This window comes from Sminthopsis crassicaudata, chromosome 1 (genome assembly GCF_048593235.1).
Source record: "Sminthopsis crassicaudata isolate SCR6 chromosome 1, ASM4859323v1, whole genome shotgun sequence".
In the NCBI taxonomy this organism is placed as follows: Eukaryota; Metazoa; Chordata; class Mammalia; order Dasyuromorphia; family Dasyuridae; genus Sminthopsis; species Sminthopsis crassicaudata.
The window spans coordinates 753,383,670-753,411,191 of NC_133617.1; the positions used below are offsets into that span (position 1 = coordinate 753,383,670).

The window sequence follows — 27,522 nt, forward strand, 5'->3', positions numbered from 1 at the left end:
AGTGATGGCAGAGGGCGGTCACTGCCCCATGGACACTCGGGGGAGCGTGGTCTTAGAGCTGGTGGGGGTTTGGGGGCCTGGGCCACGGGGCATTAAACCATACTGGACGGTGCCATTTCCCTCCCTGGTATCATGCTGTGTGCTTTGGCTGGAAAAGCCCGAGTCTGAGGAAGGCTGGCGCTCGGCCCCGGGCCACAAAGCTGGCCCAGCCCCCTCCTCTTCTGGCCACCCCCCACCCCGCACCCTCATTCTCAGGCTGCTCAGGCCACCAGACCCATGGGGGTGGCGCACAGTAGGCACTCACTGCCTGTGGGGGTGCCGCCAGCATCAATGCCCTGCCCCCTCCTGATGATGTGCCTGGCCCACTGATCCCCACCCCCCGGCTGACCTGGTCTGGGGACTTGCCCTCTGAGGGCTCGGGAGCGCATTCAGATCTAGACCTAAAGTCTCAGCCTCCAGGGCCCGGCCCAGCACCCCCGGTGGGTAAGCACGGCCCGGGATCAACAGCAGCTACTGCAGCCAGTCGGACCCGGGGCCGAGGAGGGGGCTCCCCCCGGCTCCCCCCAGGACTGGCCGGGCACAGTCAGGACAGGCAGCAGCACCTCCCCAAAACCTCTGTGGCCCTCAATGCTCTGCCCCACGGTGGGTGAGCCCCTACACCTGCAGGGGGAGGGAGAACGGGACCAGACCCTCAGCTTCAGACCGAGAGAAACTTGTTCCCCAGCGCTGATGAAATGGTTCACCCCGGCCCTGGTGGGGAGGGGATCTAGAGCCAAGGAGCTGCAAGGGGTGGGGGGGGGGTGGAGAGAGCTAGAACCAAGGAGATGCAAGGGGAAGACATGGAGATCTAGAACTGAGGAGAGGGAGCAAGATCTAGAACTAAGAAGATGAGGTGAGGAAGACAGAGAAATATGAGGAGAGGGGGAAGAGATCTAGAACCAATGAGATGGGAGGGGAAGGGGCAAAGAGATCTTAGAATTGAGGAGACCCAAGGGGAAGGGGCAAGAGCTAGAACTGAAGAGATGTAAGGGGAGAGGGGCAGAGAACTGAGGGAGTGTAAGGGGAAAGGGTAGAGAGCTCTAGAACTGAGATGGGAGGGGAGGGGAAAAGAAAGCGGCCTGTGTTTACTGAAGAACATGCGAAGAACCCCCCCCCCTCCCGGGGTGAAGAAAGAGCCCCTCGGCTCTGGGCAGGGCCCATCACTCCCGGCCTCCTCTGCCCACTTGTCCTGAACAGTTTCCCACAACAGTGGAATCCTGGGGGAGGGGGAAGGGGGCGCCCCGCCCGCACACTTTCAAAGCAGGAACAAGGACTGGCCTTTCTGGAGGGGCAGTTCCCTCAGAGCCTGGTGCTCCCCGCCCTCAGGCGCCAGGGCCGCTGCATGTTTGGGCAGACCTGTGCCATCCTTGCTCAGGAGGCTCCCAAAGCCCCTCTGCCAGGGCAAGCCACTGCCTCCTCCCTCCTCAGAGCCAGGCCAGCTCAGAGGTCAGAGGTCCTCACCCCGGGCGGGCTCTCCAGCCAGGATGGCCAGGTGATCCCCAGCAGGCCCCAGCGGCAGGGATGCCCCCACAGGGACTGGCGCCAGTCCCAGGGAGCGGTGGGGGTGCCTGCCGGCCAACTGCTGCCCTCTGCAGCCAAGCTTCCAGAGACTCACCTTCTCCAAGGCCTCTCTGTCAACCAGATCTTGCACAGCCAAGAGCTTGATGCTGAAAAACCAATGAAACCGAGTCAGCCGGAGGACACGCTTCAGAAGATCGGACCAGACCCTCGGGTCCGGCCGGCCCTTCTCCCCACTCGCTGCTCCTGCCGCCAAAGCCGGCACCCTCTCAGAGCCACAACTAGGCCGGGCAGGTGGAGCATTGGCCCAGGGCTCCAAGCCTGGAGGCCCAGAGGGGATTTTGCTGGATCCCAAATTTGTCAAGATAACTGTTCCCACTCCCCAAGGCCGGGTTCCCTAAACATGCTTCCCGTGCCCTATACCCAGAAAAGTCCCCTTGGTTCCTCCCAGGAGCTGTTTGGCAGGAACAGCCACAATCCCGTGGGGAGGGCAGGCAGGCGGGTGCTCTATCATCCAGCCCCCCCCCCCCCCCCCCCCCGCCCCCCATCTCTGAGCTTGTCAGGACCCCAGCTGGGAGACTGGAACTGGTGCTAATTGCCCCGGCTTCCTACAGGCCGGGATGCGACGCCGCCTTCTGCTGAGGAAACTGAGACCGCTACCCAGGCTCCCCCGAGAGTCAATGTCTGAGCCGGGATTTGAACCCAGGCCCTCCCGGGCCCTCTCCCCAAGGCCCTAAGTGACTCTCTGGACACCAAAGGCCGGCGGCGCAGGGACACCCCCCCCCCCCCAGCCAGGCTCATGGCCTGGTTCGCTCCTTCTGGCTGAGGGCCTTTGGTCCGGCTGACCCCTGACCCTGAGTCCGCCCTCTAAGCCCAACCCGACTGAGGTTCTCAGCTGTAGAAATCCTCCAAGAAGCCGGGACTGGTCCCCTGTGAGTGCCCCCAAACCCCCTGCTGCCGGCTGCTCCTCTCAGGGCGGCACAGGGCTCATTCACCCTTAGGAGGGGCCACAAAGCATCTCCCCAGAAGGGGTCTGCCAAAGAGAAAGGGGCAGGGGGGGAAGGGCCGGGGAGCAGTCTCTGGGGCTTTGTCTTTCTGCACGGTTTTTGTCAAGGATAATTGCGCTTAATGATGATAATTAAGTAGGAGTGTGTGGTTCTCAGCAACCCCCTCAGCTTCCACCTGCCCGCGTGGGCCCAGACCGATCCGGGACTCCTGGCAGCTCCTCCGGGACTCCAGCTGCGCCACCATCCGAAGCCAGAGCCTAATTATCCCTGCCAGCTGCCAGGGGTGGGGGGCAGGGGCCCAGGAGCTGCCCCGCCCCCAACAGCTCTGGCCACAGGAAGAGGTCCGGGACAGTGGGTGGCAACAAATCACCAGCTGGGCCGCCCCACAACTGGACTACCCCATGGCCAGACTGCCCCATGGCTGCCCCACAAATAGACTGCCCCACAACTGGACTACCCCATGGCCAGACTGCCCCATGGCTGCCCCACAACTGGACTACCCCACAGCTGGGCCGCCCCATGGCCAGCACACCCAGGCCTCCCACCTTCTGATCTGGCAAGGAGCACCAAATCCCACGGCCCCCATCCTTGGGGAGGGTAGGGGCACAAACGCCAAGTGATGCGGGTGAAAGGGGCCCTGTGGGCCCTGACAGGCCAGAGCCCAGTCTTGCTGGCCAAGAGGTGCCCGTGCCCCCGGGCGCGCCTTCCCTGATGGGGGCAGCAAGTAGCTGGGCCCGGGACCTTCTGCCCTGATGTCTGGGGGAGGGGGAGAGAGAGAACAGGAGAGTTTCTCTCTGTCTGCCTCTGTCTGTGTATGTCCGTCTGTCTGGATCTGGGTCAGTCAGTCCGTGTGCTGCGCCCATCTGGGTCCAAGGCCGGCCCCTCCAGGATCAGCGTCCGAGGCTCTTTCCTGAAGGCCGGTAGCGCCTCACTCTTTATGTTACCGTGCAGAATATGCCGAGATGCTGGAGCCGTTCTATGGGCCCGCAGACCCATATTAAAACAGACCTTTCCCACAATCCACCAGTGTTCACTGAGAACCTCTGCCACTCTGGGCCCAAACTGTCTCTTGGTTCAGTGACAGTTGGACCTTCTGCCCGCGATTGGGCCGGGGCTGGGGGAGGAGCGGCCGACACCCCAGAGGCCCTGTCTTTGAGAGGGGTCCCGAGTGCCCCTGGCCTGAAGGGAAAACCCCTCCTGAGGGTGTCCGGCCAAATCCCTCGGGTTTCAGCACCTGAACTTCCACCTGAGAAATGGGCGCCCCAAAGGTGACTCCTCAGGGGAGGCTGCCGGGGGAATTCCCCGCTGGCCCGTCCTCCCTCTGACTCACACTGCCACCCGCCCGGGAACACTGAGGCTATTCATCGGTGCCCGTCACGGGTGGCAGCCCCACAGAGCCCGGCCTCCCGCTGATCAGCCCTGAGTGACTAACTCGTTGGACAAGTCCCCAGAGCGCCCGGCCCCTCGCCGGCCCGCCCACCTGAGGCCTGGCACCAAGACTTAATCAGCTTCCACACCTGGCTCTCGGTGGCACGGTCACCGAGGAGATGGAGCCAGAGGTGAGGCCTTCCAGCGGGCACCGCCAACCTGCCTTGTCCCTCCACCAGCAAGCCCAGGCACCCCCAAGGCTCCAGAAAGTGCCCCCCAATTCTGAGCTCCTGTGTAAAGACAATGTGGGCCAGGGGGCAGGAACAGGCCAGGGGGCACTGGGGACCCAGTGGTCCTGCTCTTTGTCCGGGGATCGTGGGCAGGGCTCCGGCCACAGGAATGCCCCGGGGCAGAGGGAGGATGGCAGATGGTACTGTCAAAGATTTCAGCGGTGTTCCAGAAAAGCTTGCAGTGTGGCCCCACAGTGAAAAGTGCCCTTCTTCCACGGGCACGGCTGGCAGCTTCCAGGAGTTCCCAGGGAACTTCCATGGGCTGTGTCACACTGCTGCACTGAACCAATCGGGCATCAGGATGGACGCCTGGACACAGTGGCGGCCAGAGCGTCCCTCATCTGGGGGGGACTTCAGCTCGGCTCAGGGGCAGCGTGCCCCGGGGGAGGGGCTCGCTCCCTGCCCGGCACCAGCCGAGCTGATGTGGCCACAAAATGTGGCTGTGGTCCTGGCCTTCTGCTCCGTGACCTCTGGGCGTGACCCCCTAGCCCAGGGAGGTCAATGACCGGTGTCTGGCTGGCTTGTGGGAGGCCCATCCTCCCGCCCCCCGCTGGGGGCTTCTCCCCGAAGCTGTGACCGCACTCAGCAGTTTTATTTTCATCTGAGCGGGCCCCTTCCTCTTTCAAACATGAATCCTGGACCAGCGGTCTGCCCGGGGCCCTGAGGGGCCGGCCCTGCAGGCGGGTTACTCAAGGTCATTGTGGAGGTTACTTGAGGTCATTATGGAGGTTACTTAAGGCCATTGCAAGCACTGGACAGGGCAGGCAGGCCAGGGCTCCGGTGGGCAGGGGCACTGCCAAGGCTCCTGAATATAACCTGGTGTTAGACTGGCCCCATGGAGCCCCCAAAGTGCCGGGCAGCGTGGGTGGCAAGAATGCTGCCAGCCTGCTCATCCCTGGGATCCAAAGACTAGGTGTCAGTGAACTGGCACTTGAGGGGCCCTGGCCCTGGCACAGAGCCCCCCAGAAAAGAAGCCCATTAGGCAGGACAGGGACAGCTGAGGCCACCTGCATTCCCAGGGAGGGTTGTCATGAGACCCCAAGGTGGCTGCGGCGGCCGGCCCCTCCTATCCCCCCCCCCCCAGTCTCCTTTGGTCCCAGCTGCTCTTCCAAGAAACCAGCAAAGTCTCTAAAATCACCCCGTTCTGTGCTCCCCCACCGCTCAGCAAGTCTTCCCCTTTGGGAAAGTCCTAGACATCATTCAGGTCAGGGGTCAAGGGCCACCAGCGAGCCGGGACCCACAATTGTGCAGAGGGACAGACTGGGTCCCGCCGCCCATTACGCCCCCTTCTCTAACCTTACAGAGCCCGGACCAGTCTGTTGACCAGCCCTGGCATGGCCCAAGAGGCCTTGTTGGCTGAGGGGGCCAAGGCAGGATTGCCCCTGACACCCCCCACACACACATACACACCGTCCCAATCCAATCTACTTCAGATGCTGACTTAGAATGCTGCCCAGCAGGGACCTTTGACCCCCAGCCAGGCCCCCAGCAAGGGTTAGACTGTCTCAGTGCTTGGCCCACACTGGGCACTTTTTGAATAAACATGTACAAACAATTGGACTCCAAGACTTGGGGGTCTACTGAGCTCAGAACCCTGGAGACCAAAAGACGCAGTAGACCCTGCCCTCAGAGCTGTCCCATTCAACGTGGCAGGGACATCACAGACACAGAAAAGCCAGCAGAAGCTCATTCAAGGAGGAGGAGCACCAAGAACTGGGGGGACCAGAAGAGCTGGGTTGGGACCCCAGGGCCGGGTCTCCCCCTGAGGTGGCGGTGACGAGGAAGCACGCTCTAGGCAGGGCCTGGGCCAAGGTGCAGAGGGGAGCCATGACAAAGCTGAGTTTGGGGAACAGCGATTGGGAGGCAAGACTCGTTCTGCCCAGGGCTGATGACCTCGGAGCCAGTGCAAAGACTGGTGGGGGAGAGGCGAGGCTGGGGGCAAGAGCTGGGCCGCCTCAGGGGAGAAAGTGCCGGGTGACAGAGTCACTGACCTTGGACCGCCATGGTTGGGAAAGAGATGAGTAATCTCTGACAAACAGAGAAACAGCCGCCCCGTTCCTGAGGCCGAGCTCTTTGGCAGCCGGCCCTCTCCGGCCCCCCAGCCATGGGAGGGCCCCCCCGGGCCCCCCTTCTATTTTAAATGCTTCTAAAAGGGACAGCCAGGCAGAAGCATGGGGCCAGGGGCAGGGACCTTGGGGCAAGAGGGACAGAGACGAAGTGCAGACCCGGCCCTGGCAGGTGAGCAGCCCGCAGAGCTCCGAATGGCCTGGTGCCCCTCCAAGAAACAGTCACAGCACCGGTGACTCCTGGAGCAAGAACTGGGGCGGGAGGCTAACCTGAGATCTCCCTGGACCTTCCCAAGCTCTCCGGGGGGGTCAGGCTCTTCTTATCACTGCCCCCATTTTATAAATGGGGAAACTGGGGCTGGGAGAAGGTAAAGGACTTGGGCTCATAGTGTCTGGGGTAAGATTTGAACTCGGGTCCTCCCGACTCAGACTGGAAGAACCACAAACAGTCTGAAATTAGCCTTGTCCAGATCTGAACTCATCCTTCTTTCTCCTCTTCTTAATTTTCCAGTCACCCCAGCATAGTCCTGTCCCTTGTGGGCTCTGGGGCCTCTGCACCAGCTCCCCAGCCACCCCCTTTTCTCCTCTGGGGCAGGCTCCCAGGCCCCACCAATGGAGGTCCCCCTCCATTCAGCCCCCAGACTGATCTTCCTAAAACAGTTCTGATCACACCACCCCTCCTGCTATAACTTGCACTGGTTCCTATCCCTCCAGACAAAAAGTCACCTTGCCCATCCACTCTGGCCCAGGCCACCGGCCTGGATTACAAGGTGAGAACTCAGGTTGTCCTCGCTATTACCTGAAGAAGTCCTCCACCCCCCCACTCCAGACCTTTCCCCAGACAGTCCCCTGGCCCAGAATGCCCTCTCTCCTCTGCCCGGAAGGTCCCAGACAAGCCCCCTTCTCCAGGAAGCCTTTCCCAGCCCCTTAACTCTGAGGCCTTCCCTCGGGGAGCCCGCAGTTGCTTCCTCCCTGTCTCCCCCACCAGACGAAGCTTCTCAAGGTCAGGGACTGCCCTTTGCTTCTTTTCGTATCCCTAGTACTTAGCCTGGTGCCCAGCGCACAGTGGGTGCCTAATACAGCTTGTAGCTGACTCTTAGTCCGGCGCCCTTTTCCCCATGCCCCGGTTGCCCCTGGAACGTCTGGGGATCAGCATCCCAGCTTCAGGCTGCCTCCCCCAAAGATCAGAAGGAGGATATTTCGGGGCCAATGGGGGGGTCCCCCTGGCTGGGCCCCGCAGACCCCCCACAGAAGCTCCTTCTCAAAGCTGGCATGTTCAGAGACCCAGCTGGGCCCGTGTGTCTTGTACATGCCTGTCTTGGACACTGTAGGGAGGCCTACACCTTCCTCCTCAAACTCCCCACTCCAAGGTGGTATATAACAGGGCCAAAAGCAGAGGCCCATCGGACCTCATTCCAACCAACAAGGAGGACGCTCGGATGGGAATCATGGGACTCTTGGAGACCCAGCGACCAAAGAAAGCCGAGCCGAGGATGGGGCCCGTCTCTTGGAGTTTGGGAGGCTCAGAGGGTGGCCAGAGAGGGGGCCTCTGATGGCAGGATAGAGGGACTGGGTCCTCTGTGCCACGGGGCCACAAAGAGTAGGACATGACTGAGGAAACGAAACAGCCCCAAGGATCACCTCTGAAAATGCTCTTTCCTCTCCTCCGCCCCCTTCCCAGAGCCCTTGGCTATCTGCTAAGCCTCCATGATCCTTCTGATGGCTGCTAATGGTTTATCCATTACACGAGTCTTTTAAAAAGCTATTTCTGTTTTATTTCCTGTCTGAATTGCTCTGTGGCTTTCGGACCCATTATTTTCTCTTTGAATCCCGGTCGGTGGACATATCGGAAGACCAATTTGCCTTTGAGTACGGCTTCCGCCGATTCCGAGATTACTGACCCCTCTCGGGCATTAGAGAGCCCAGAGCCTGAGGCGCCAGCAGTGGAGGGTCCCGCGCCAGGATCCGGGAGCACAGCAAATGTCTCCAGCCACAGGCTTCTATGCAAACCTGACTAGCCAAGGCACACGACCTCAGGGGTAAAAGACCAGAGTCCCAGGTTCTGCGTGCCAAGAGTCGGGAAGGAACAGGGAATAAATGAAGCTGACAGGAGTGTGAGAGGGCCGGGTTTCCACATGGAAAGGCTAAGGAATCTGCTATTATGGTGATATAGAAAAGAAGCAGGTGTAGATGTGAGGAACAGGGGTAGACCATCCATAACAGGTTTAGGTCAGGAAACAACATGGTGGAGAGAAGACTCTTGGACTCAGCTTGGCATTCGTGGCTTACAGATGATGCTCCAAGGAGAAGGGCCTTGGGACCCTGTTTGTCTCTCAGACCCAAAGAAAGAGTATTAGTCAACTGTCTCTTCTAGGAGAAGGGAGGCGAGCCTTTGATCTTGGGAGTTCTGAAAGTCTGGGAGAAAGAACCAGAGGAATCTGGAAGCAGCAACATTGGCCAGAATCTGCAGCCAGCTCAGCATCTTCCCTCCTCCCGAGCATGCCCTTCCTGCTGGCACCAGTGCCAACATGTACCCCCTCTTCCAGTTTTACAATATTGGGCCTTCCTCCTCTCCACTCCCTATTTTTGTCCTCCAGACCATTCCTCTCATTCTTGCTGACAGACATCTTATACAGCAATGGCAACATTGTGGCAATGACCAACCATGAGCAGAACCATAAAGACATCCTATACAACAATGGCAACACTATAGCAAAGATCAACCACGAACAGGACCAGGAGGACATCCTATATAGTAATGGCAACATTGTGGCAATGACCAATCATGGCCATAACCATAAAGACATCCTATATAGCAATGGCAACATTGTGGCAATGACCAATCATGGCCATAACCATAAAGACATCCTATATAGCAATGGCAACATTGTGGCAATGACCAATCATGGGCAGAACCATAAAGACATCCAATACAACAATGGCAACACTATAGCCAAGATCAACCACGAACAGGACCAGGAGGACATCCTATACAGCAATGGCAACATTATGGCAATGGCCAATCATGAGCAAGACCAGGAGGACATTCTATATACCAATGGCAACATGGCAGCAAAGACCATCATGAGAGAACCACAAAGACATCCTATACATCTGATGGAAGTGGATATCTTCAACATAAAGAAGATCCAATTCACTTCCAGTTGATCAATGATGGACAGAAACAACTACACCCAGAGAAGGAACACTGGGAAGTGAATGGAAATTGTTAGCACTACCCAGGTTACTTATACCTTCGGAATCTAATACTTAACGTTCAACAAGAAAATGGTATTTACACACATATATTGTATCTAGGTTATATTGTAATATATGTAAAATGTATGGGATTGCCTGTCATCTAGGGGAGGAGTGGGGGGAGGGAGGGGATAATTTGAAAAAATGAATACAAGAGATAATGTTATTTTAAAAAATTACTCATGCATATGTACTGTCAAAAAAAAATATAAATAAAATTAAAAAAAAAAAAAAAGACATCCAATACAGTAATGGTAACATTGTGGGAAAGACCAACAATGAGCAGGACCAGAAAGATATCCTATACAGCAATGGCAACATTATGGCAATGACCAATCATGGGCAGAATCATAAAGACATCCAATACAGCAATGGCAACATTGGGGCAAAGACAAATCATGAGCAAGACCAGGAGGACATTCTATATACCAATGGCAACATGGAAGCAAAGACCAATCATGGTCAGAACCATAAAGACATCCTATACAGCAATGGCAACATGATGGCAAAGACCAACCATGAGCAGGACCAAAAAGACATCCTATACAGCAATGGCAACATTATGGCAATGACTAATCATGAGCAGAACTAAAAAGACATCCTATACAGTAATGGTAACATTGTGGGAAAGACCAACAATGAGCAGGACCAGAAAGATATCCTATACACCAATGGCAACATTATGGCAATGACCAATCATGGCCATAATCATAAAGACATCCTATACAGCAATGGCAACATGGCGGCAAAGACCAACCATGAGCAGGACCAGGAGGACATCCTGTTATCTGCTGCTCTTGTGGTTTACACCAGTACCTGGAGTTGTCACCTCTTCTTGTGAGTGGATGATGGTGACTCAAGGAGACTGAGAGGCAGTTGCTGTTCTCTGACCTCCCCAGTGAGAGGCCGTTGAGTTGTCTGAACTTTCTCCTCTTCCCTCTGCCTCCATTTATTTTCTCAGTCCACAAGCAACACCTGTGTCAGTAAAGACTGCCCTGTAACTCCTTCAAGTTTATGATCCACAGCTGTGGAGGCTCTGGGAGAACTGACCTGCCCCTTATAGTATACTTAGGCATGGTCCTTAACAACATCCTATATACCAATGGCAACATTGTAGCAATGACTAATGAGCAATTCCGGGAGGATATCCCCATAAAGCAATGGCAACATTGTAGCCAAGACCAACAATGAGCAGGACCAGGAGGATATCCCCCATAAAGCAATGGCAACATTGTAGCTAAGACCAACCATGAGCAGGACCAGGAGGATATCCTGTATAGCAATGGCAACATTGTGGCAAAGACTTGGGAGTCTGCTCAAGAGGTTGATCTGTGAGAAATCCAAAGAGAGAGCTGACAGATTCTGGGCACAGTCGGAAGCCCAATCTTTTCACTTTCTTTGCTTTTCTTGCTGTTTTTTTTTTCTTTTCTTTTTCTTTCTTTCTTTCTTTCTTTCTTTCTTTCTTTCTTTCTTTCTTTCTTTCTTTCTTTCTTTCTTTCTTTCTTTGCAACAAAGCTAATGGAAATATGTTTTGCATGATTTTCTATGTATAATTGATATCACATTGCAGCCCAGGTGGATGGCAGTGCCATTTATAGTAGGAGGGAAGGCGGGAGGGGAGAAAGATAATGAGTTCTGGTCTGGACACTCTGAGACCTTTTCCATCTTTTTCCACTTTTGCCCAAGAGATTTTTACATGACCCTGTCTGGATCTCTAAGCATACAAATCAAACAGTTACTGATAATAAATCATTATTTTGTGACCCCACATTCAGTTACAAGACCCATGTGGGGTCACGACCCACAGTTTAAGGAGCTGAGGTCTATAGACGTGAGCCGGTCGAGGATGAGCTTTCCTCTTCTGGGTCTCCCCACGCCACAGTGTCTGCACCTCCTTGGGTACTGTCGGGCAGCAGGACAGCCCCTGGGCTTGTACTGCGCAGGGCCAGGAGCCGCTTTCACCTAAACTGTGCAGCTCCCAGCAGGGACTTACTAAATGTCTGCCGAACCAGGCCGAGGACCTGATTTGAGATCTGGGGACTTTTCCTCCAGTGAGGAAAGGGGGGAAAGGGCTACTGAATGTGACCAGGAGGAAACACTTGCCTTTCTTGATGAAAGGGAGGATGTTACATCAGGAGCACATAAGCAATCTTAGCACAGACTGCTGAGTCACAGCCCACAGCAGCTTCTCGGGGGCCTTGAAGAAAAGTGATACAGAGGAGCACGAGCTGAGCTCGTGCCGCTGCCCTTCCCCCAAGCAAGAGGGTCTCCAGCTACTTCCCCTTTCGGGTGTGGGGCCCACAGCTGCACCGCCTAGCTCAGTGAGTCCCTAATTCGAGAAGCCACAGCTGGCCAGCAAGATAGTGCCCGGCACGCAACACGTACGGCAACCAGTGGCGTTGGCCAATGTGGGAAACCCATTATGGGTTAGAACTGCAGAAGACCTTCTTTTACATGTGGGGAAATGGACTTCTGAGGGACAGATGTGGAGCGTCCAGGCCCGTGAATCTGAAGGATTAGAACTTGCACCTTTCATCCCACGTGTAAAAGAAGCACGAGGGACTGAGCAAGGTTACAGCCGGGTTAGGCTGGGCGGCTGGGAAGCCGAGGACCTGAGTGCTGGGGGTATGAGTGGGAGCCGGCCCGTAGGCTGAAGCCCCCTGGGGTGAGGATAGAAAAACGTCCCAGAGGGAGCACCATGGAAGGCTGCGGACCCCAGGATTGAAGAGCCCATGTCTCAGAGGAGCCGGTGATGGACGGATGGAGCCCAGGGAGAGGAAGGGGCAATGGGGAGGGAGCCCAAGCCCAAGAAGAGGCAGCAGGGCGGGTATGCTGCTGGAGAACAACAGAGAGGCCTCTGGGCGGCAGTGACTCCCCTGGCACTCCCCCCCCCCCATCAGCCGCTAGGTCACTGAATGGCAAGGACGGCTTGGCTCCTCCAGATGGGCTGAGCCGGGCAGGGGCACCGATCCTGTGCCCCTAAAGGGCAGCGCCCACTGGGCTCGGGCCTTCGTTCCTGCCCTCTTTGCCCAGGATGAAGTCTGTGGGGCTGGGCTGGAGATGGGAAGGGCCGGAGAGGCAGTGGGGGCCGGCCGCTGGCCACTGGGCAGGTGCTGAACTTCTTACCACTCTCTGCCCTTTGCTGATTGGGGCAGCACTCTGGCCCGGGGCTGGGGCAGCCCCAAGCGTCCTCCCTCTCCTCTCGGCCTTCATTAAAGAGACCCCCAGATGGGAGTGCTTGGGTGGCGGACCCCTGAGGGCTTGGGGAGCTCCCCGAGGACCCCAAACGTCTCCCCACTGGCCTGGCCTTCACCGCCAGAACTCCCTTTCCAGGATAAGGCCTTGGCAGGGAGGGCAGGGAGGCAGGCAGGGAGACTACCCATTCAGAACCCCGGGGGGGGGCAGCCCTGGGAAGGGGAACACAGGGGAAGCGTACTTCCACAAGGCGGGAGAAGGGTAAGGGCCCAAGATCCAGGGGCCTACCCTGAGTAAGAGCGAGCTTGAGGGGTGGGCTCCCTGCCTGCCCTCCCAGGTGGTCTGAGGCTGTACCCAGGCCAGGGGAAGAAGGTCTGCCAAAGGCCAAGGTCAGCTCCTGCTCAGCACATACGAGTCCTGGGATAACCCCATTTTCCAGGAACCCCAAGCCCGGCGCAGGGAGGGCTCCCCGCATCTGAACCTGCTCCCTTGTTTACTCCACCCGGTGCCAGGAGTCAGGAGCACACAAGCAGCTCCTGAGGGAGAACTTGATTTATGGCGGCCCAGGAGCTCTAAGGCCGGCAGACAGAAGCCGAGCTCCCGCCTCCGCAAGCTCCGGCCAAAGGGCGGGCAGAGAGCAGAGCTGCCAGAAGCTCCCAGGGCCTGTGGCCCCGCCTGCCCTCCCCGGAGGCCCCACCGACCTCACTGACCCCTAAGGGCCAAGGATCCCCAGGGAGCCCCGAAGGAGAGGGCCCCGACCGTCAGAGCGCCCAGACAAGGTGAGGCGTGGAGAGCCTCCGCTTGAGGTCAGGAAGGCCTGAGGGACCCCATGTGCCTCGGTTTCCTCACCTGCAAAATGAAAGCAAGAAACCCCCAGATGGGCCCACACGGAATTGGACATGACTCAAATGTCGGAACCATCACAGCCTGCAGCCGACGGAAGGTTCTGGTTAACTGAGTTCACACTAGAAAGACAGAAGAGCCTAGCAGAAAGCCTCCTCACCCCCCCCCCCATCAGCCCTCTCTCCTCCTGACCCGGTGCTCCTCTGTCGGGGCCGGGGGGCTTCCTTCGTCCTGGGCAGGTTTCCTCTCTCCACCCCCACCCGTCCTACGGGGATGCTCCACTGGCTCTCTGCGCCTCAGAGCGGCTCCTGCTCTCCCCCCCAGGGTCCCGGCTCAGGAGCCCCACCCTCTCTTTCTCTCCCTCTCCACTGTTTCCTTCCCACAATGGGGACCATCTTACCGGGCTCATGGAAGCCCCCCCCCCCCCCCGTGCCCCCTCAATAGTCCAACTTCTTAAAAAGCTGCCAACGAGGTGTTCTCCAAGACCTGGGGTCAGAGGTCGAGCAACAGACACCCGTGAAGACGCTCCCAAGGCCCCTAGAAATGCAAGGGGCGAGGTCCTGCTTCCAGCCCCCAGTCGGCCCCGTTGGCCCTCAAAGGGCAGGGCCTGGCGAGCGCGTGGCCGACTGGAAAGCCCTTTGGAACCCTGCCCTGATGGCTGCTCCATTGTGCGGCCCTGACTCAGCAACAGCTCCTGAGAGCAGACGTCCCCAAAGGGGTAAAAAAAAGGGGATGGGCCCCACAGCGGTGGGGGCTGGGAAACAGCTGGGAAGCAACAGGGCCCCTGCAGTACCCCCACCAAGGCCCCATTCCCCCGCAGCCCCCCCCCCACTTTACTGCACCATTCTTGCCAGGCCTCCATTTCCTCCTCAGCCAGGATACCCCATGCTGCCACAGCCCCCCCAGAGCTCCCCCACTCCCCCTCAGCATGCTGTTGCGTCACTTACAGCCCCTGGGGAGAGGCCAGCAGCCTCCTGCCAGGCCTGCCCTCCCTGCCTGTCCCAGCAGTCCCTGCGGTGGGCGGAGGGCCATGTACAGGAGCCCATGTCAGAGGGGTGTCTGGGCCTCCTCCTGGCACTCAAGTCTATCCCGGGAATGGAGCCGCCTTCTCAGTCTCAGCCCGTGTTGCTCCTCCAAGGCCCCCACCCACCCTGGCCTTCCAGACTGCTACTAGTCAGCAAGCCCCCAGCCCCAAGTGGCTGCCGTGGGACAAGGCCCAGCTGTCCTGGCCCAGTTATAAGTGGCCCAGCCAGGCCTGGGGCGGGGAAAACCTATCTGAGCTCAAATCTGGCCTCAGACATTTACAGCTGGGTGACCCTGGGCAAGTCCATTCCCTCTGTGGACCTCAGTTTCCTCATCTGTAAAATGAGAAGGAAATGGCCAACAGATCCAGTGTCTCTGCCAAGAAATCCCACATGGACTGAAGTGAGCTCTGTCACCGCTCCAGTCCGGGTCCGGGATACAAGAGATGGGGGCCCGGCCGGGCACCTTCGGTTCACTACTGCACAGAAAGCCAGGGCCCCGGCCGAGCACACTGGGAGCCCCTCCCCAGGGTCCCTCTGACCTTGGCCCCCGCTCTTCCACTGGCTGGCCTCAGGCCCGGAGCAGAGGCAGGCAGGTGACCACGGGCAGGGCCGGCGGGCACATTAGCCACAGGCCAGCGGCTGCACAAAGGACGGACAAAGGGGAGCGTGTGGGAGGTCGGGAGCTGGGCGAAAAGCTCTCCGGAGGGAGGAGGGAGCTGGGGAGCGGGTAGGGCCTCCTGGAGTCCCAACTTACTGTGAACTTTCCCGACCTTTGACTTTTGTGTCAGCACCCGGCAGCCACGGCAGCCTCACTTGCGCCAGCCCTTCTTTGGCTCAGCTGGCTGGGGAGGGTGCGGGGCTCCCCCCAAGGGCCCCGAGGGACTGGGCCCAGGGCCAGGCTCCCCCCAGGACCCCAAGGGACTGGGCCAGGCTCAACCTCCCGCCAGGACCTGAAGCTTCCTCCTCTAGAGCCAGCCCTCTGCCCAGCACTGCCTTCAGGGCCCTCATCAAGGCCACTAAAAGGAGGTGTATGTGTGGAAGGAATATCCCGACCCCTCTAAAAGGGGGTGTTTGTGCATAGGGGGAGGTCGGGGTCTCAGGAGGTGCCCTTATGACACACATGTGTCATATAGGACGTCTGTGTGCACCCTGGGTCCCCCACATCCCCCAGAGCCACGCCTGCATTCACATACTTGGGAGGGAGTGTGGCGTGACCCAAGCAGGAGCCCAAACAGGCCACGGGGACGAGACCGGGGAGGACGCGGAGGCCACTGGGGTCCTGGCACACTGTCTTCCCCATTGGACCGGGTGCCCTTTGAGGGCAGAAACTGCTTTGTTTGCTTAGCCCTGTGCCCGACACATAGTAGACGCTTTATAAAAGCTCTCCTGGACCTGGCTCAAGGTCACCTACTGGGCCTGTTATGGCCTCCCCTGGTCTCTGCCTCCAGGACAAGGTTTTTTCCAGCTCCCCAAAGGTGCCGGGCTGCCATCCCGACCCAGCACCAGTGCACGGCCAGGAGGGATGGGGAAAAGGGTTGGGAGGAGGGATAGGAGAAGGGATGGGAGGAGGGAGCATTCCCAGTCTGCTCTGGGTGTGGCCTTGCAGGGGCCCCCCACCTGCCCTTCACCCTGAGGCTGCGCCATGTCACTGGCCCCAGTCCTCGGCGCTCCCACGGCCAGGGTTTCAGAGCCGGCGGGGGCTGGCGAGGTGGGCATGGGCCCAGGGCCCAGCCAGAATGGGGAGCAGGGCGGAGAACTAGCTCTTAGGAGCCAACATCTGTAGAATTTATCAGAGAAAATCAGAGGGGACGTCAGGTTAAAGGCTGGGCGTCGGGTCAAAGGTCTTTGCCAACAGAAAACAAGGCAGGAAGTGTCATTCCCAAACCTGGCTTGGGCAACAGAAGCCTTGGGCCAGCAGGACCCCAGGTCCGAGGATGGGGGTGGGAAGAGCGAAGGAAGATGGTGAGGGAGGGGTCAGGGAGAGGAAGGGTGGAGGAGGGGCACTGTACCCCAGGAGCCTTAGACATCTGCCCGGTCCTGATCCTCCAAACAGGATCATTCGCCTAAGGCTAGAAAGGCTCCAAGGTCAAGTCCTGCCCACTTGTGTCCTAGGCTGTGCTTGAGCCTGCTGGCCCCAGCTCCAAAGCTGCCCATCAGGCCACACTGCCAGCTATCTGAATGATAGAAGTGCCTTTGTGTCAGGCTCCCATTTCACAGATGAGGCTACTAAGGCTCAGAAAGGGGACGACTTGTCTCAGAAGTTCTGGCTTTGGGCCCAGGGTGGTTCTGGAAGCCCGAGCCAGACCCCGGCCTTCATATCCAACTGTTTCAGCCCAGAGGGTCGGCAAGGGTCCAGCCCGGGGCCCTCCCAGCTCTGATCCTCCCTTCGGAGAGATTCCCTTCCCCATGGGGGAGCTCAGTGGCCCCAGTCATACAGATGAGCCACCTGGGAAACTCACCAGCACTAGAACATCCAATCCCAATTAAAGAGCAGTGCTCAGTTTTCCCTTTAATTTGAGAACTCTGGATTGGGTTTTTCTCAGCCTGAGAACAAAGGGAACAGTAAAGGGGAGAAATGGCACCTTCCTTGCTTTGGATCATGGTGAACGGCCCTCCAAATACTCTCAAATTCAGTAACCTGGGCCTAAGCCCCATTTGCCTGCTCTAGTTACATCTTTGCCCCTGTGTGGTACAGAGCACATTTAGTAGCCTGTTCTAGAGCCCTCAGACACTCCCGGGGCCAGGACCCTCATAGATTAGGTCTTAAGGTGAATTTGTCATTTATAGGCCGAGTGCTGGGGGTACCCAGGACAGAGCAGTATGATCACGTAGGGGGAGCCTCAGAAAGCCCTCCACCTGCTTCCATTTCGTGGCCAAGGGAGGTGGGGCACCAGCCTTGCTCTCCCTATTTGGGATTCAGATTGACCCCGGCAAAAGGAAGCTAAATTCTCTCCGTTAATTCTCCTTCCTCACGGCTAATCAGATCTCTTTCCAACAGATCTAGGTGGAACATTGGAGAAGGGATTTCCTTAGGGCTCCCACACTTGTTTCAGTTACAGAGCAGAGGGGACTGCAGGCAGGCAGCTCTATCCACCTATCCATCTGCCCATCTACTGCCCACTTAGCCATCCAGCTATCCAATCACACATGCACCCATCCTCTCATCCATCCTCCTGTCCATTCATCCTTCTATCCACCCATACATGCATCTATCTACTCATCCATCCACATATTGATTTATCTATCCATCCATCCCTCCATCCCTCCATCTATCCATCCATCCCTCCATCCATCCCTCCATCCCTCCATCTATCCATCCTTCCATCCATCCTTCCCTCCCCCCTCCCTCTTCTTCTCAGCTTCTAACACCCCCTGGGTCTGGGGCTAGAAGATTACCCCACCCCTCCTCTCAGCTTGGAACTTCCATAGCAAGAAGAAAGGCCCAGGCTGACCAGAAGAGAAAGAACTAGAACTCCCTCTCAGGCTCCCCAGCCAAACAAAAGCAGCCCAAAAGCCAAAAGGTAACAAGGCAGACGAGGAGGACCCCGTGCCGTGAGTGCAACATTCAAATCCTCCTTGGACCCTTAGCTCGCTGAGGGATGCTGGGCAAGTCGCTTCCCCGAGGCCCACCTCGGCTTCCCCACGTAGACATGAGGGTTTGGCCCCTTGCTCACCATCCTCAGTGAGGAGTTCCTCCAGGACGGGCCCTGCCCTTGCTCTCCCGTGTGGCTAGTGTTTGGCGCGGCGCCTGGCACCCGGAACCCCCTAGAAAAGTGCTTGTGGGCCGCCCAGGAGGAGGGTGCCGAGGCTCCGGTCCCCCAGCCGGAAGCCCCGCCAGGGCAGCTGTTCTCAGCCTCAGCGGCCCAGCCCTGGTCTCCTCCCTCTCAACAGGAGGACCGCTGAGTTTGGGTCACCGGGTGGGGGGCAGGGAGGCTCCTCGGCTTCCCAAGCCACTGTGCTCAATCCCCCCCTGGGAGAACGTTTACTCAGGTCCGCAAGCCCAGAACGGCAGTGGGAGCCACCCCTCCATGGCTTAAACGCCCCCTCACGGGCACCCAAGACTGAGCAGCCCAAGGGCTGCTTTAGATCAGCCCGGGGGGGGGGGGGTCTGCAGGCTTTCTAGTCTGTATCTGACCTGCACAGGGCTCAGCCAGCTCGGGAAACAGGCACAGGCAGCAGAGTAGGCGGCTCCTTCTCCCTCCCTTGTCTTGGGGCCGGGGCCTTGGGCCAAGGGTCCGGCCCTCCCGGGCCGAACCCAAACCTGTGAGCAGGCCAGGCCTGCCCGTCTGGCCGTGGGCACACGCAGAGCCTCCCTCCGCTGCTGGCTGCCTCCTTGTGGGCGGTGGGAAACCAATTTTAGGTTAAATGAGAGCGAATGAGTCACTCTCCCCAGATCTGTCAGAAGCCGAGAGTGGGAAGGGACCTCAGCTGCCTCCAGTCCAAAGCCATCCCCCCCCCCCCCCCCCCCGCCCAGTCTCATCAGGTGGGCATCCGGCCCCTGCTTGGGGAGGGTGCTCCACCCCAGGGCAGCATCAGGGCGACGATAGGGGCCTCCCCACCGGCCTTCCCATCCCACCCCAGGCTGCAGGTTCTGCCCCCCCCCCCCCCGCCAGCCCCAGGTTCTGCTCCCCTCCAGGTTGTGCTCCCTGCTGGCTCCAGATTCTGCCCCCCCCCCAGGTTGTACTCCCTGCTGGCTCCAGATTCTGCCAGCTCCGGGCCAAGAGCGTAGGGCTGTACAATCTCCCGGGGGTCCTTCACACACTTAAAGGCGGTGCTCGTTCCCACCCACGCCAGCCGCAGCCTTCTCCAGGGGAACCTCCCTGCCGTTCCTCCAACACATGTGGACCCACGTGGGCATCTGCCCATCCCGCGGCTCACAATCAGAGAAAACCAGAGAAAAATAAAGTCGAGGAAGAAGCGTGGAGAGCCCTCCCTGGCACTCGGGACCCCCTATGGGGACAGCCGTCTCCCTGCCCCTCCTGGGCACTCAGGTCACCCCCCTCTTGAGCTTGAGCTCTGAGACTCCCAGGCCCTGCCTGGGTGGGGATGGGGGGACGCTGCCCGAGGGGCCGGGTAGGGGGGTGGGTAAGACTCCCTGCTGAGCCCATTCTCTCTCCCACTCCCCCCAAGATGGCGGCCGCTCCCGGCCTCCCCTCGCTCGCCTGGGTCCTCGCTCTCACCTGTTCTCCAGCAGGGTCATACACACGACTTCTCGCACTCCGGGGTTGTTGGCTTTCTCAATGGAGCAGCCCTGCAAGTTCCAGGTGGCCAGCCTCAGCACGGGCCAGCCGTCCCGGGTCCCGGCAAAAGTCTCAATGGGGGGCCGCGTGGAGATGAGCTGCGTGGGCCCCCCCGGGGGGAAGTCCAGGTCCTCGCTCTGGAGGCTCAGGGACGTGGGGCTCGGGTGGGGCCTGGCGGTAAAATTCAAGCCCCCGTTGGTGTGCGTGGAGGGCGGCCGGGACCTCTCGGCAAACACCTGGGGCCGGATCTTGTCCAGGAAGCCCGAGTTGATGCCGTCCAGCCTGATGAGGTCCTCGACGCTCTTGAAGGGCCCGTGCTCCTGGCGGTAGTCCACGATGCCCAGGGCGACCTTCTCCGAGACCCCCCGCAGGCTCATGAGCTGGGCCGGAGTGGCCGTGTTGAGGTTCACCTTGGCGGTGGGGGGCGCCGTGGCCAAGTGGAACTGCTGGGGCTCCAAGTAGGGGTCCCTCCGCAGGGAGCTGGGCGAATGTTGGGCCGAGCTGCCCTTGCTGCTCACGCAGATCTCGAACTTGACCTGCTCCAGCTTGGTGGCCCCCACCCCGCTCACCAGCGCCAGGTCCTCCACCTTCTTGAAGCCGCCGATGTACTCCCGGTACTCCACGATGCTGCGGGCCACCGGCCGCGTGACCCCAGGCAGCGTCATCAGCTCCTCCTCGGTGGCCGTGTTGATGTTGAGCCGCTCCTGGTTCACCAGGATGTTGCTGAAGTTGCAGGCGGCGCTGAACTTGCGGCTGTGGGACAGGTCCGAGGGGTCCCTGGGGATGGAGCGGTGGCAGCCCAGGTTGCCTCCCATGGCGGCCGCGAACAAAGGCCGGCCGCCGCCGAGGAGGAGCCCTTCTGGTTGGGGGGAGACGTCAGAAGGCCGGCCCCGGGGAGGGCGGGGGGGAAGGCCGAGGCAGGAGAGCCGGCTGGAGAACCCAAAGGCCGGGCAGAGCTGAGAGCGTGTCCCGGAGGAAGGAGCAGGTGCCCATCATCCAGCTGTGGGCCGCAAGGAGAGGCTTCGGGCCCGGCTGCCTGAAAAGTCAATAAACAAACCCTTATTAGGAGGCTGGCAGGGGCTGCCAATCCATCACACCCAAGCCTTCCCGCCACGGGCCAGAACCCGGAGCTGGGCCCGTGGCCACGCTGTGGCAGGCTGAGGGGGCCCTCTCTCTGGGGGGGGGGGACCCAGCAGCCAGGGACAGAGGGGTCAGCTCCAGGGGGGGTGCCCTAAAAACCAAGGCCTAGAGCCTCAACAGCCACACAAAGCGCTCGGGAGGGCTACAGAGACGCGGGCTGGACCCACCCAGGCCCACTGACACACACAGGTACAAGCGCTCCCACACCCTCAGCCGGCCCCTGCACACGGGCAGCACATGCACACACACAGACGTAGGCAGACACCGCCGACAGGGCACAACCACCCGCAAACGCATGGGGCCCACACTCACAAACTCACCCACCAGACTCACGCACGCGGGACAGAACTCACAAACGCACACGAGCCCGACTCACAAAAGCAGGGCACCGGCCTCACACGCACCCGGGACCGGACTCACCCTCACCCGGCACCGGACTCACACGCACCCGGCACCGGATTCACACGCACCCGGGACCGGACTCACACTCACCCGGAGCTGGAATCACCCTCACCCGGGACCGGACTCACACGCACCCGGGACCGGACTCACACTCACCCGGCACCGGACTCACACTCACCCGGCACCGGACTCACACTCACCCGGCACCGGACTCACACTCACCCGGCACCGGACTCACACTCACCCGGCACCGGACTCACCCTCACCGGGGTCCGGACTCACACTCACCGGGACCGGACTCACACTCACCCGGCACCGGACTCACACTCACCCGGCACCGGACTCACACTCACCCGGCACCGGACTCACACTCACCCGGCACCGGACTCACCCTCACCGGGGTCCGGACTCACACTCACCGGGACCGGACTCACACTCACCCGGCACCGGACTCACCCTCACCCGGGTCCGGACTCACACTCACCGGGACCGGACTCACACGCACCCGGGACCGGACTCACACGCACCCGGAGCCGGATTCACACGCACCCGGGACCGGACTCACACGCACCCGGAGCCGGACTCACACGCACCCGGGACCGGACTCACACTCACCCGGGTCCGGACTGACACGCACCCGGGACCGGACTGACACGCACCCGGAGCCGGACTCACACGCCCGGCACACGGCCCCACAGAGCACTCGCACTCTCAGAGACGGGAGAACGCTCCCAAACACACAGCCACTCTCCCGCTCCCGGACACACGGACCCCCCAGCCCTTCCAGCCGCACATTCCCCCACTCCAGACCCTCCCACGCCCTTTTCCTCCCCCACTCCCTCCCCGCCTCCACTCTCAGTCGCGGGCCGGCTCCCCCTTCCCCCCCCCTGCGCCGGCCGGACTCCTCCGAACCCCCGCCCCGCCCCCACGTCCCCGGGACACCCACCGCTCAGGCCCGGCCGGCACCGACCCCGCCGAGCTCGAGGACCGCCGCCTCTCCGCGGAGCTCCCCGTGCCGGCGCCGCGCCTGCCCCGCGCGGCAGCAAAGTCCGGTTGGGCTCCTGCCTCCCCCTCCCTCCGGCTCTCCCTCCTCTCCTCCTCCTGGGCTCTCCCTCCTCCCAATGATCTTCCCCCTCCCCCTTCTCCTCCCCCTTCTCCTCCCCTCCCCCTTCCCTTCCTCCTCCTCCTCCTCCTCCTCCTCCTCGTAGGGGAGGCCGGAGTCCCCGGAGCCCCCGCAGAGGCGTCCGGCGCCGGGAGCCCGCGGCCAGCCTTGCTCCCGCCTGCGTCACAGCCCGGCCCAGTCCTGGCCCCGCCGCCGGGCCCCCGGCCCGCCCCCGGCCCGCCCCCGGGCCCGCAGCCCCGCCCCCGCCGTGACTCCGGCCTCCAGAGGGCGGGGTCACGGTCACGGTTACTGTCGCGGTCACGTCCCGAGCTGGCAGCCGGTGCCGGGCCGCCCACGCCTGACCGAGGGACCCCCGGGGACGGAGCAGGAAAGACGCAGGGCTGCCCGGGTCCCCTCCCCCTTCCCGGATCTCCCAGTTCTGGGCTCCGGGGCTGGACTAGGGGCGGGGGCGAGGAGAGGCCCGGGCCGGGCATGGAGCGCACCCAGATCCATTCACAGTAACCCCCTCCCCCCCGCCCCGTGTGTATTTAATCCCCTAGCTCTGACCTGCCCCCGCCCCTCCTGGCCCCCCACCGAGCTTCTCAATGGGACTGGGGGAGATCCTGAACCGGGAGGGGTCTTCCTGCTGCCCCTCCTCTCCCCCCCATTCTTTCTCCCTTCTCCTCCCTCCCTTCCCCTCTTCTCCCCCTCCTCCTTCCTCTGCTGTCCTCTCTCTCCTTCCTCCTTCGCCCCCTTTTCCCCTCTTCCTTCTCACCCTTCCCCCCTCCTTTTCTTTTTCTCCTCCTTCCTGCCTCTCCCCCTTTTCTTTCCTCTCTCTCTCTCCCTCTTTTCCCCCAATCCTCCTTCCCTCTTCCTTTCTTTTCCCCCTCCTCCATCCCTTGGCCTCCTTCATCCCTTTCTCTCTCTTCTCCTCCTTTTTTCTCCCCCAGCCCCCCTCCTTTCCCCTTCTTCCATTCTTTTCTCCCTCCTGCCCATTCTTCTTTTTCCTCCTCCTTCCCTCTCTTTTAACCTCCTCTCCCTACCGCCCTTCCCCCTCCTTCCCCCCTCTTTCCCCTCCCCCCTTTCCCCTGCCTCGGAAGCTTGCCAGTCTGAACCCCTTATTTTACAGAGGAGAAAAATAAAGGCAGAAAATGCACAGCCTCACTCAGTCCCGGCCGGAGGCTTTCGGAGCCCAGTGGCGCACCAAAAGCCTGAAACTTTCTCCTCGAGTTCTCCCTTCAGGCCCAGAGCAGCAGCTACCTGGCCTGCTCATCTCCCGTGGCCGGGCCTTTGCCCAGGCTGGGTCGGGCCTGGAAGGTTCCGCTTCTGTTTCCTGTGCTTTTCTCAAAGGTTGCAGCCCTCAGGCCCAGAAGTTACTTTGTATCTAATCTTTATGACTCAACAACCAGACAGCAGATAAGGGCCTTGAAGCAGGCCCCAGCCAAACCTGGCCTCGGACTTTCCAACACTGCTTGTTGACTGAGCGAAGGCCGTTCTTGCCGTCCTTTAGGTGCCTGGGGAGACTTGGGGAGAGCCGCCATCTTAGGAGGCCGTTGGGGAGAGGGGCCGAGGAAGAGCAGCAGACTCAGAGGGAGGTGCCTAGGGGTCTCCCAGAGGGGCCAAGACCACTGCTCACTTGCTTCTGAGTCACAAAGCCCCCCACATCTCCCCCTTTCCTACAAGTGCAGCCTGGGAGCCTAGTGAAAGTCCTGATGGTCACTCTCTGGGGGGCGGGACACTGAGCTCCATGCCCTGCCCCGCAGCTGCTCCCACACTTCAGAGGGGCGGCCTGGAGCTGCTCAGCCCGGACTTTTGGGATCACAGCTGAGGCAATATCTGAGTATAGTGTCTGGAGCATAGAAGGCGCTTAATAAATGCTTGTTGACTGAGGCAGTGGTTCGCCGTTGGGCATCTCCCCTCTGGTAATATATTAGACAAGAAAAATATCCACAATGATTAGCATTGGTCAATAGGAAGTGCTTTCCCTAAGTTATTTTATGGGATCCTTACAGCACTCCTGTTAGGAAGGTGCTATTCTTATCCCCATTTTACAAAGGAGGAAACTGAGGATGAGAAAGATGAAGTGATTAGTTCAGGGTCACACCCGGCCAATTAGTGTCTGAGGTAGGATTTGAATTCAGGTCTTCATACTCTCAAGTACAGCGCTTTCCACCACGCCATCTAGCGGCCAAAAGCATAAAGCAAGGACTTCCCTTCCCCACCCCCAATAACTTTGCCCCCCTACATTATATATTTTTTCAAAAGCCACCTTCCCCTCCCCCAACCCACCCAAGGGAAAAGGCAGACAGAACCCTTATCCGAACCCTGGACAGTCAAACAAGACTGTCCAGGAGATTTCCCAGGGCTCTCTGTGTCCTTCCACCCCTCTCCCCCCTCCCCCCCCAGCCTTTCAAAGCTGTTGCAGCCTTGTTGTTGCAATGTGACACTTCCCTGGTTCTGCATCCATTCAGGGAGTTCTTCCCGGCACTTCGAAACGTCTCTTTGTCCGTCCTATTCCATCCCATCCGGTGACCTCACAGTTCAGCAGATTCCCCTCCAATGCCCCCCCAGCTTCTTGCTGTGGAGAAAGCCGCGATGAGTATTTCTGTACAGAAGAGGCGTCTTTGGCATCTCTGGAATAAGGGAGTCAGAGCCCGGCTGCCATTCGGGGCACTCCTCCACCCTGCTTTCCAGGCAGCCGGGCCTGTCCCCACCCAACAATATCACATCCCGGCGGGGACTCCGGGGGAACCGGAACCCGGGGCATGGAGGCTAATGGGCCTCTTGAACCCTGAAATGGGCTGGAGAAGGAAGGCCCTGGGGCAGTCGGGCTCCACGTGCGCCCCCAGACCTGGCCAGGATGGACTCAGACCGGATGGTCTCGCTTCCGCACTTTCCACCTTTAGTGCTATTTGCTACAGGTATAATTATTGTCCGCCAGAGTGGGAGTGGGAGATGGGGATGGTACCCAGAGAAAAATTGATGAAAATCAGTGAGTCAGGGTAGTCCACAAGCCGGAATCAAGACCTCCGGTCTGAAGAGGGAAGCTTTCTAAGTCAAGGCCCTGAGGAGCCAGAAGCCAGGCGCAAAGCCAGTAGCATAGTTTTGGAGAAGAGAAGTCTTGCCCTGCAATCAGTAGCAATGGGAAGGCTGTCCTTTTCCCCAATTCCCTGGGTTGTTTTTTGGAAAGCTGTGTACATTGCCTGATAATAATAGTTTTTCTGATCAGCTCTCTGGTTCTTCAGATATCTCCAAGCAGGGTGTACAGGCAGCCATCTCCCTCAGATTGCCTTGTAATCATTTTTCTGGACAACAGCCTCCTAACTGGCCTCCTTGCCTCCAGTGACTGCCTTCTCCAATCTGGTCACCTCTCAAAGTGGTTTTTCTATAGAATAGCTTGGACCCTTGGCTCCCTAGTTTGACATTTAAAGCCAGCTCCAGCCTGGCCCCACCTGCCTTGCTGTTCCTCACAAGCAGCACTCCATCTCCTCTCTCCACACCTTTGCATGGGCTATCCCCCACTTCTAGAATGCCGGCCGTCCTCACTTCTACCTTAGAGTCCAGGTTTCCTTCAAAATGGAGCTAAGATGGAGCCACCAAAGACCCCAGACTCTTCCCTTGGGAACTCCCTCCTTCTCTTCCCTCGGTACCCGGCTCAGGTGGCGCTACCTTGGGCAGCCTTCCCAATATCCTGGCCTCGGAGAGTCTGCACCTGCCCACCTGGCTCAGGCCTCCTTTTGGAGCTGGTCTGTAAGACTGCAGTCTGGAGGGCAGGCGAGAGACCTCCCTCAAGTCCAGAGCATCCGATCCCTCACTTAGTGTGGCAGTGGGCAGCTGAGGTGTGCCAGGAACCCCTCGCCTGCCCCAAGGGGAAGCCACAAAAGCAGACTTGTGTTGGGAAGCAGAGGGGAGCCCAGAACATCTGGACTAAGTGGGGAAGGCGGTGTGGGGGAGAATGGAGCTGTTCCGGAAGTGTTTGTCATCTCTGTAGGGCAGAGGATGCAGGGAGGAGAGACCAGCCCTTGGCAAGGGCTTCAGAACATGGCCAAAGGGTTACATGGTCGAGGTGCCCCCAGTGCCACTGAGGCCACCGACTTCTGACTGCAAATCCAAGTGCCAACAGGGGAAAGGACGGGCTGAGGCTGGGAGGAATGTTGGGGGGGGGGGGGACAGGAGATAGTTCCCTGTCTTCCTATATATCCGGAGCTCCTCTCCTCTAGCCACTCAAGGTCAGCCAGTCCACTGACATTGACCCTGACCCAGAAGCTTCCAAATTCTAGATGTCAATCTGAAAGGGCCAGATGGCTACGTGGACTGAACTCTAAAAACGGGAGCTTTTCAGCTGGAGCCTCTGCCTTGCCTGGTGCCCAAGTGTGCTCTGGGGGATCGGTTGTTGGTTCTTGCCTTTTGTTCTGGAAGAGCACCAAAATGACATCACTATGGTAGAGTCAAATTACAGGGAGTCCAACTGTGGCTGATCAGACCACTAGAGCTCAGAAGGTTCTGCCGCCACCCAGACACAAATAGTCCCTATGAATATTAAAGTCCCTACTTGGGTCTGCTTTGCTCTTAGAGCACAACACCTTTTCTGATGAAGGCCCGCCATTCTAGGCCATCCCTCGCCAGTGTCTCAATCATCTCTGAAGTTCTCAGAAAAGAGACCTTGAAAGGGTCCTTGTATCTTTTTTTCTGACCACCTTGTGAGCCCGTACCCTGCGTGAATTCTCCATGAAATGGTGGTCTGGGCAAGATGGTCTGTTGGGCATTTGAAAACTGTGGCCAGCAGAGAGTTGCCCCCTCTGCAATGGAGTTTGAATGCTGGCTTGGCAGCCAGGTATGAGAGAGGACCTCAGGGTTCAGTACCTTAATCTGCTGTTAAGAACCTTCCTAAAGGGTTCTTCTGAATCTTCCTAAGACAATTCAGATGAGAGCAATTCAGTTTCCCGGTGTGGCTCCGATACACTATTCAGGTCTTACAACCATGAGACATACACAGTGGCTGTAGACCTTCAGTTTGGTCATCAAAGAT

General features: G+C 59.2%; 1 protein-coding gene across 1 annotated transcript in view; it reads right to left on the minus strand.

Moving 5' to 3' along the window:
* Positions 1-22,472, minus strand: part of EEPD1 (endonuclease/exonuclease/phosphatase family domain containing 1) — a 40,053-nt gene extending 17,581 nt beyond the window's left edge. Inside the window, exons 1-3 of the mRNA XM_074284532.1 lie at positions 22,338-22,472; positions 19,790-20,885; positions 1,655-1,706 (exon numbers count right to left, since the gene is read on the minus strand). Of these exons, the coding sequence (XP_074140633.1) occupies positions 1,655-1,706; positions 19,790-20,664 (927 nt within the window). The 5' untranslated portion in view covers positions 20,665-20,885; positions 22,338-22,472. The remainder of the gene's footprint in view (positions 1-1,654; positions 1,707-19,789; positions 20,886-22,337) is intronic.
* Positions 22,473-27,522: the final 5,050 nt, after the last annotated feature.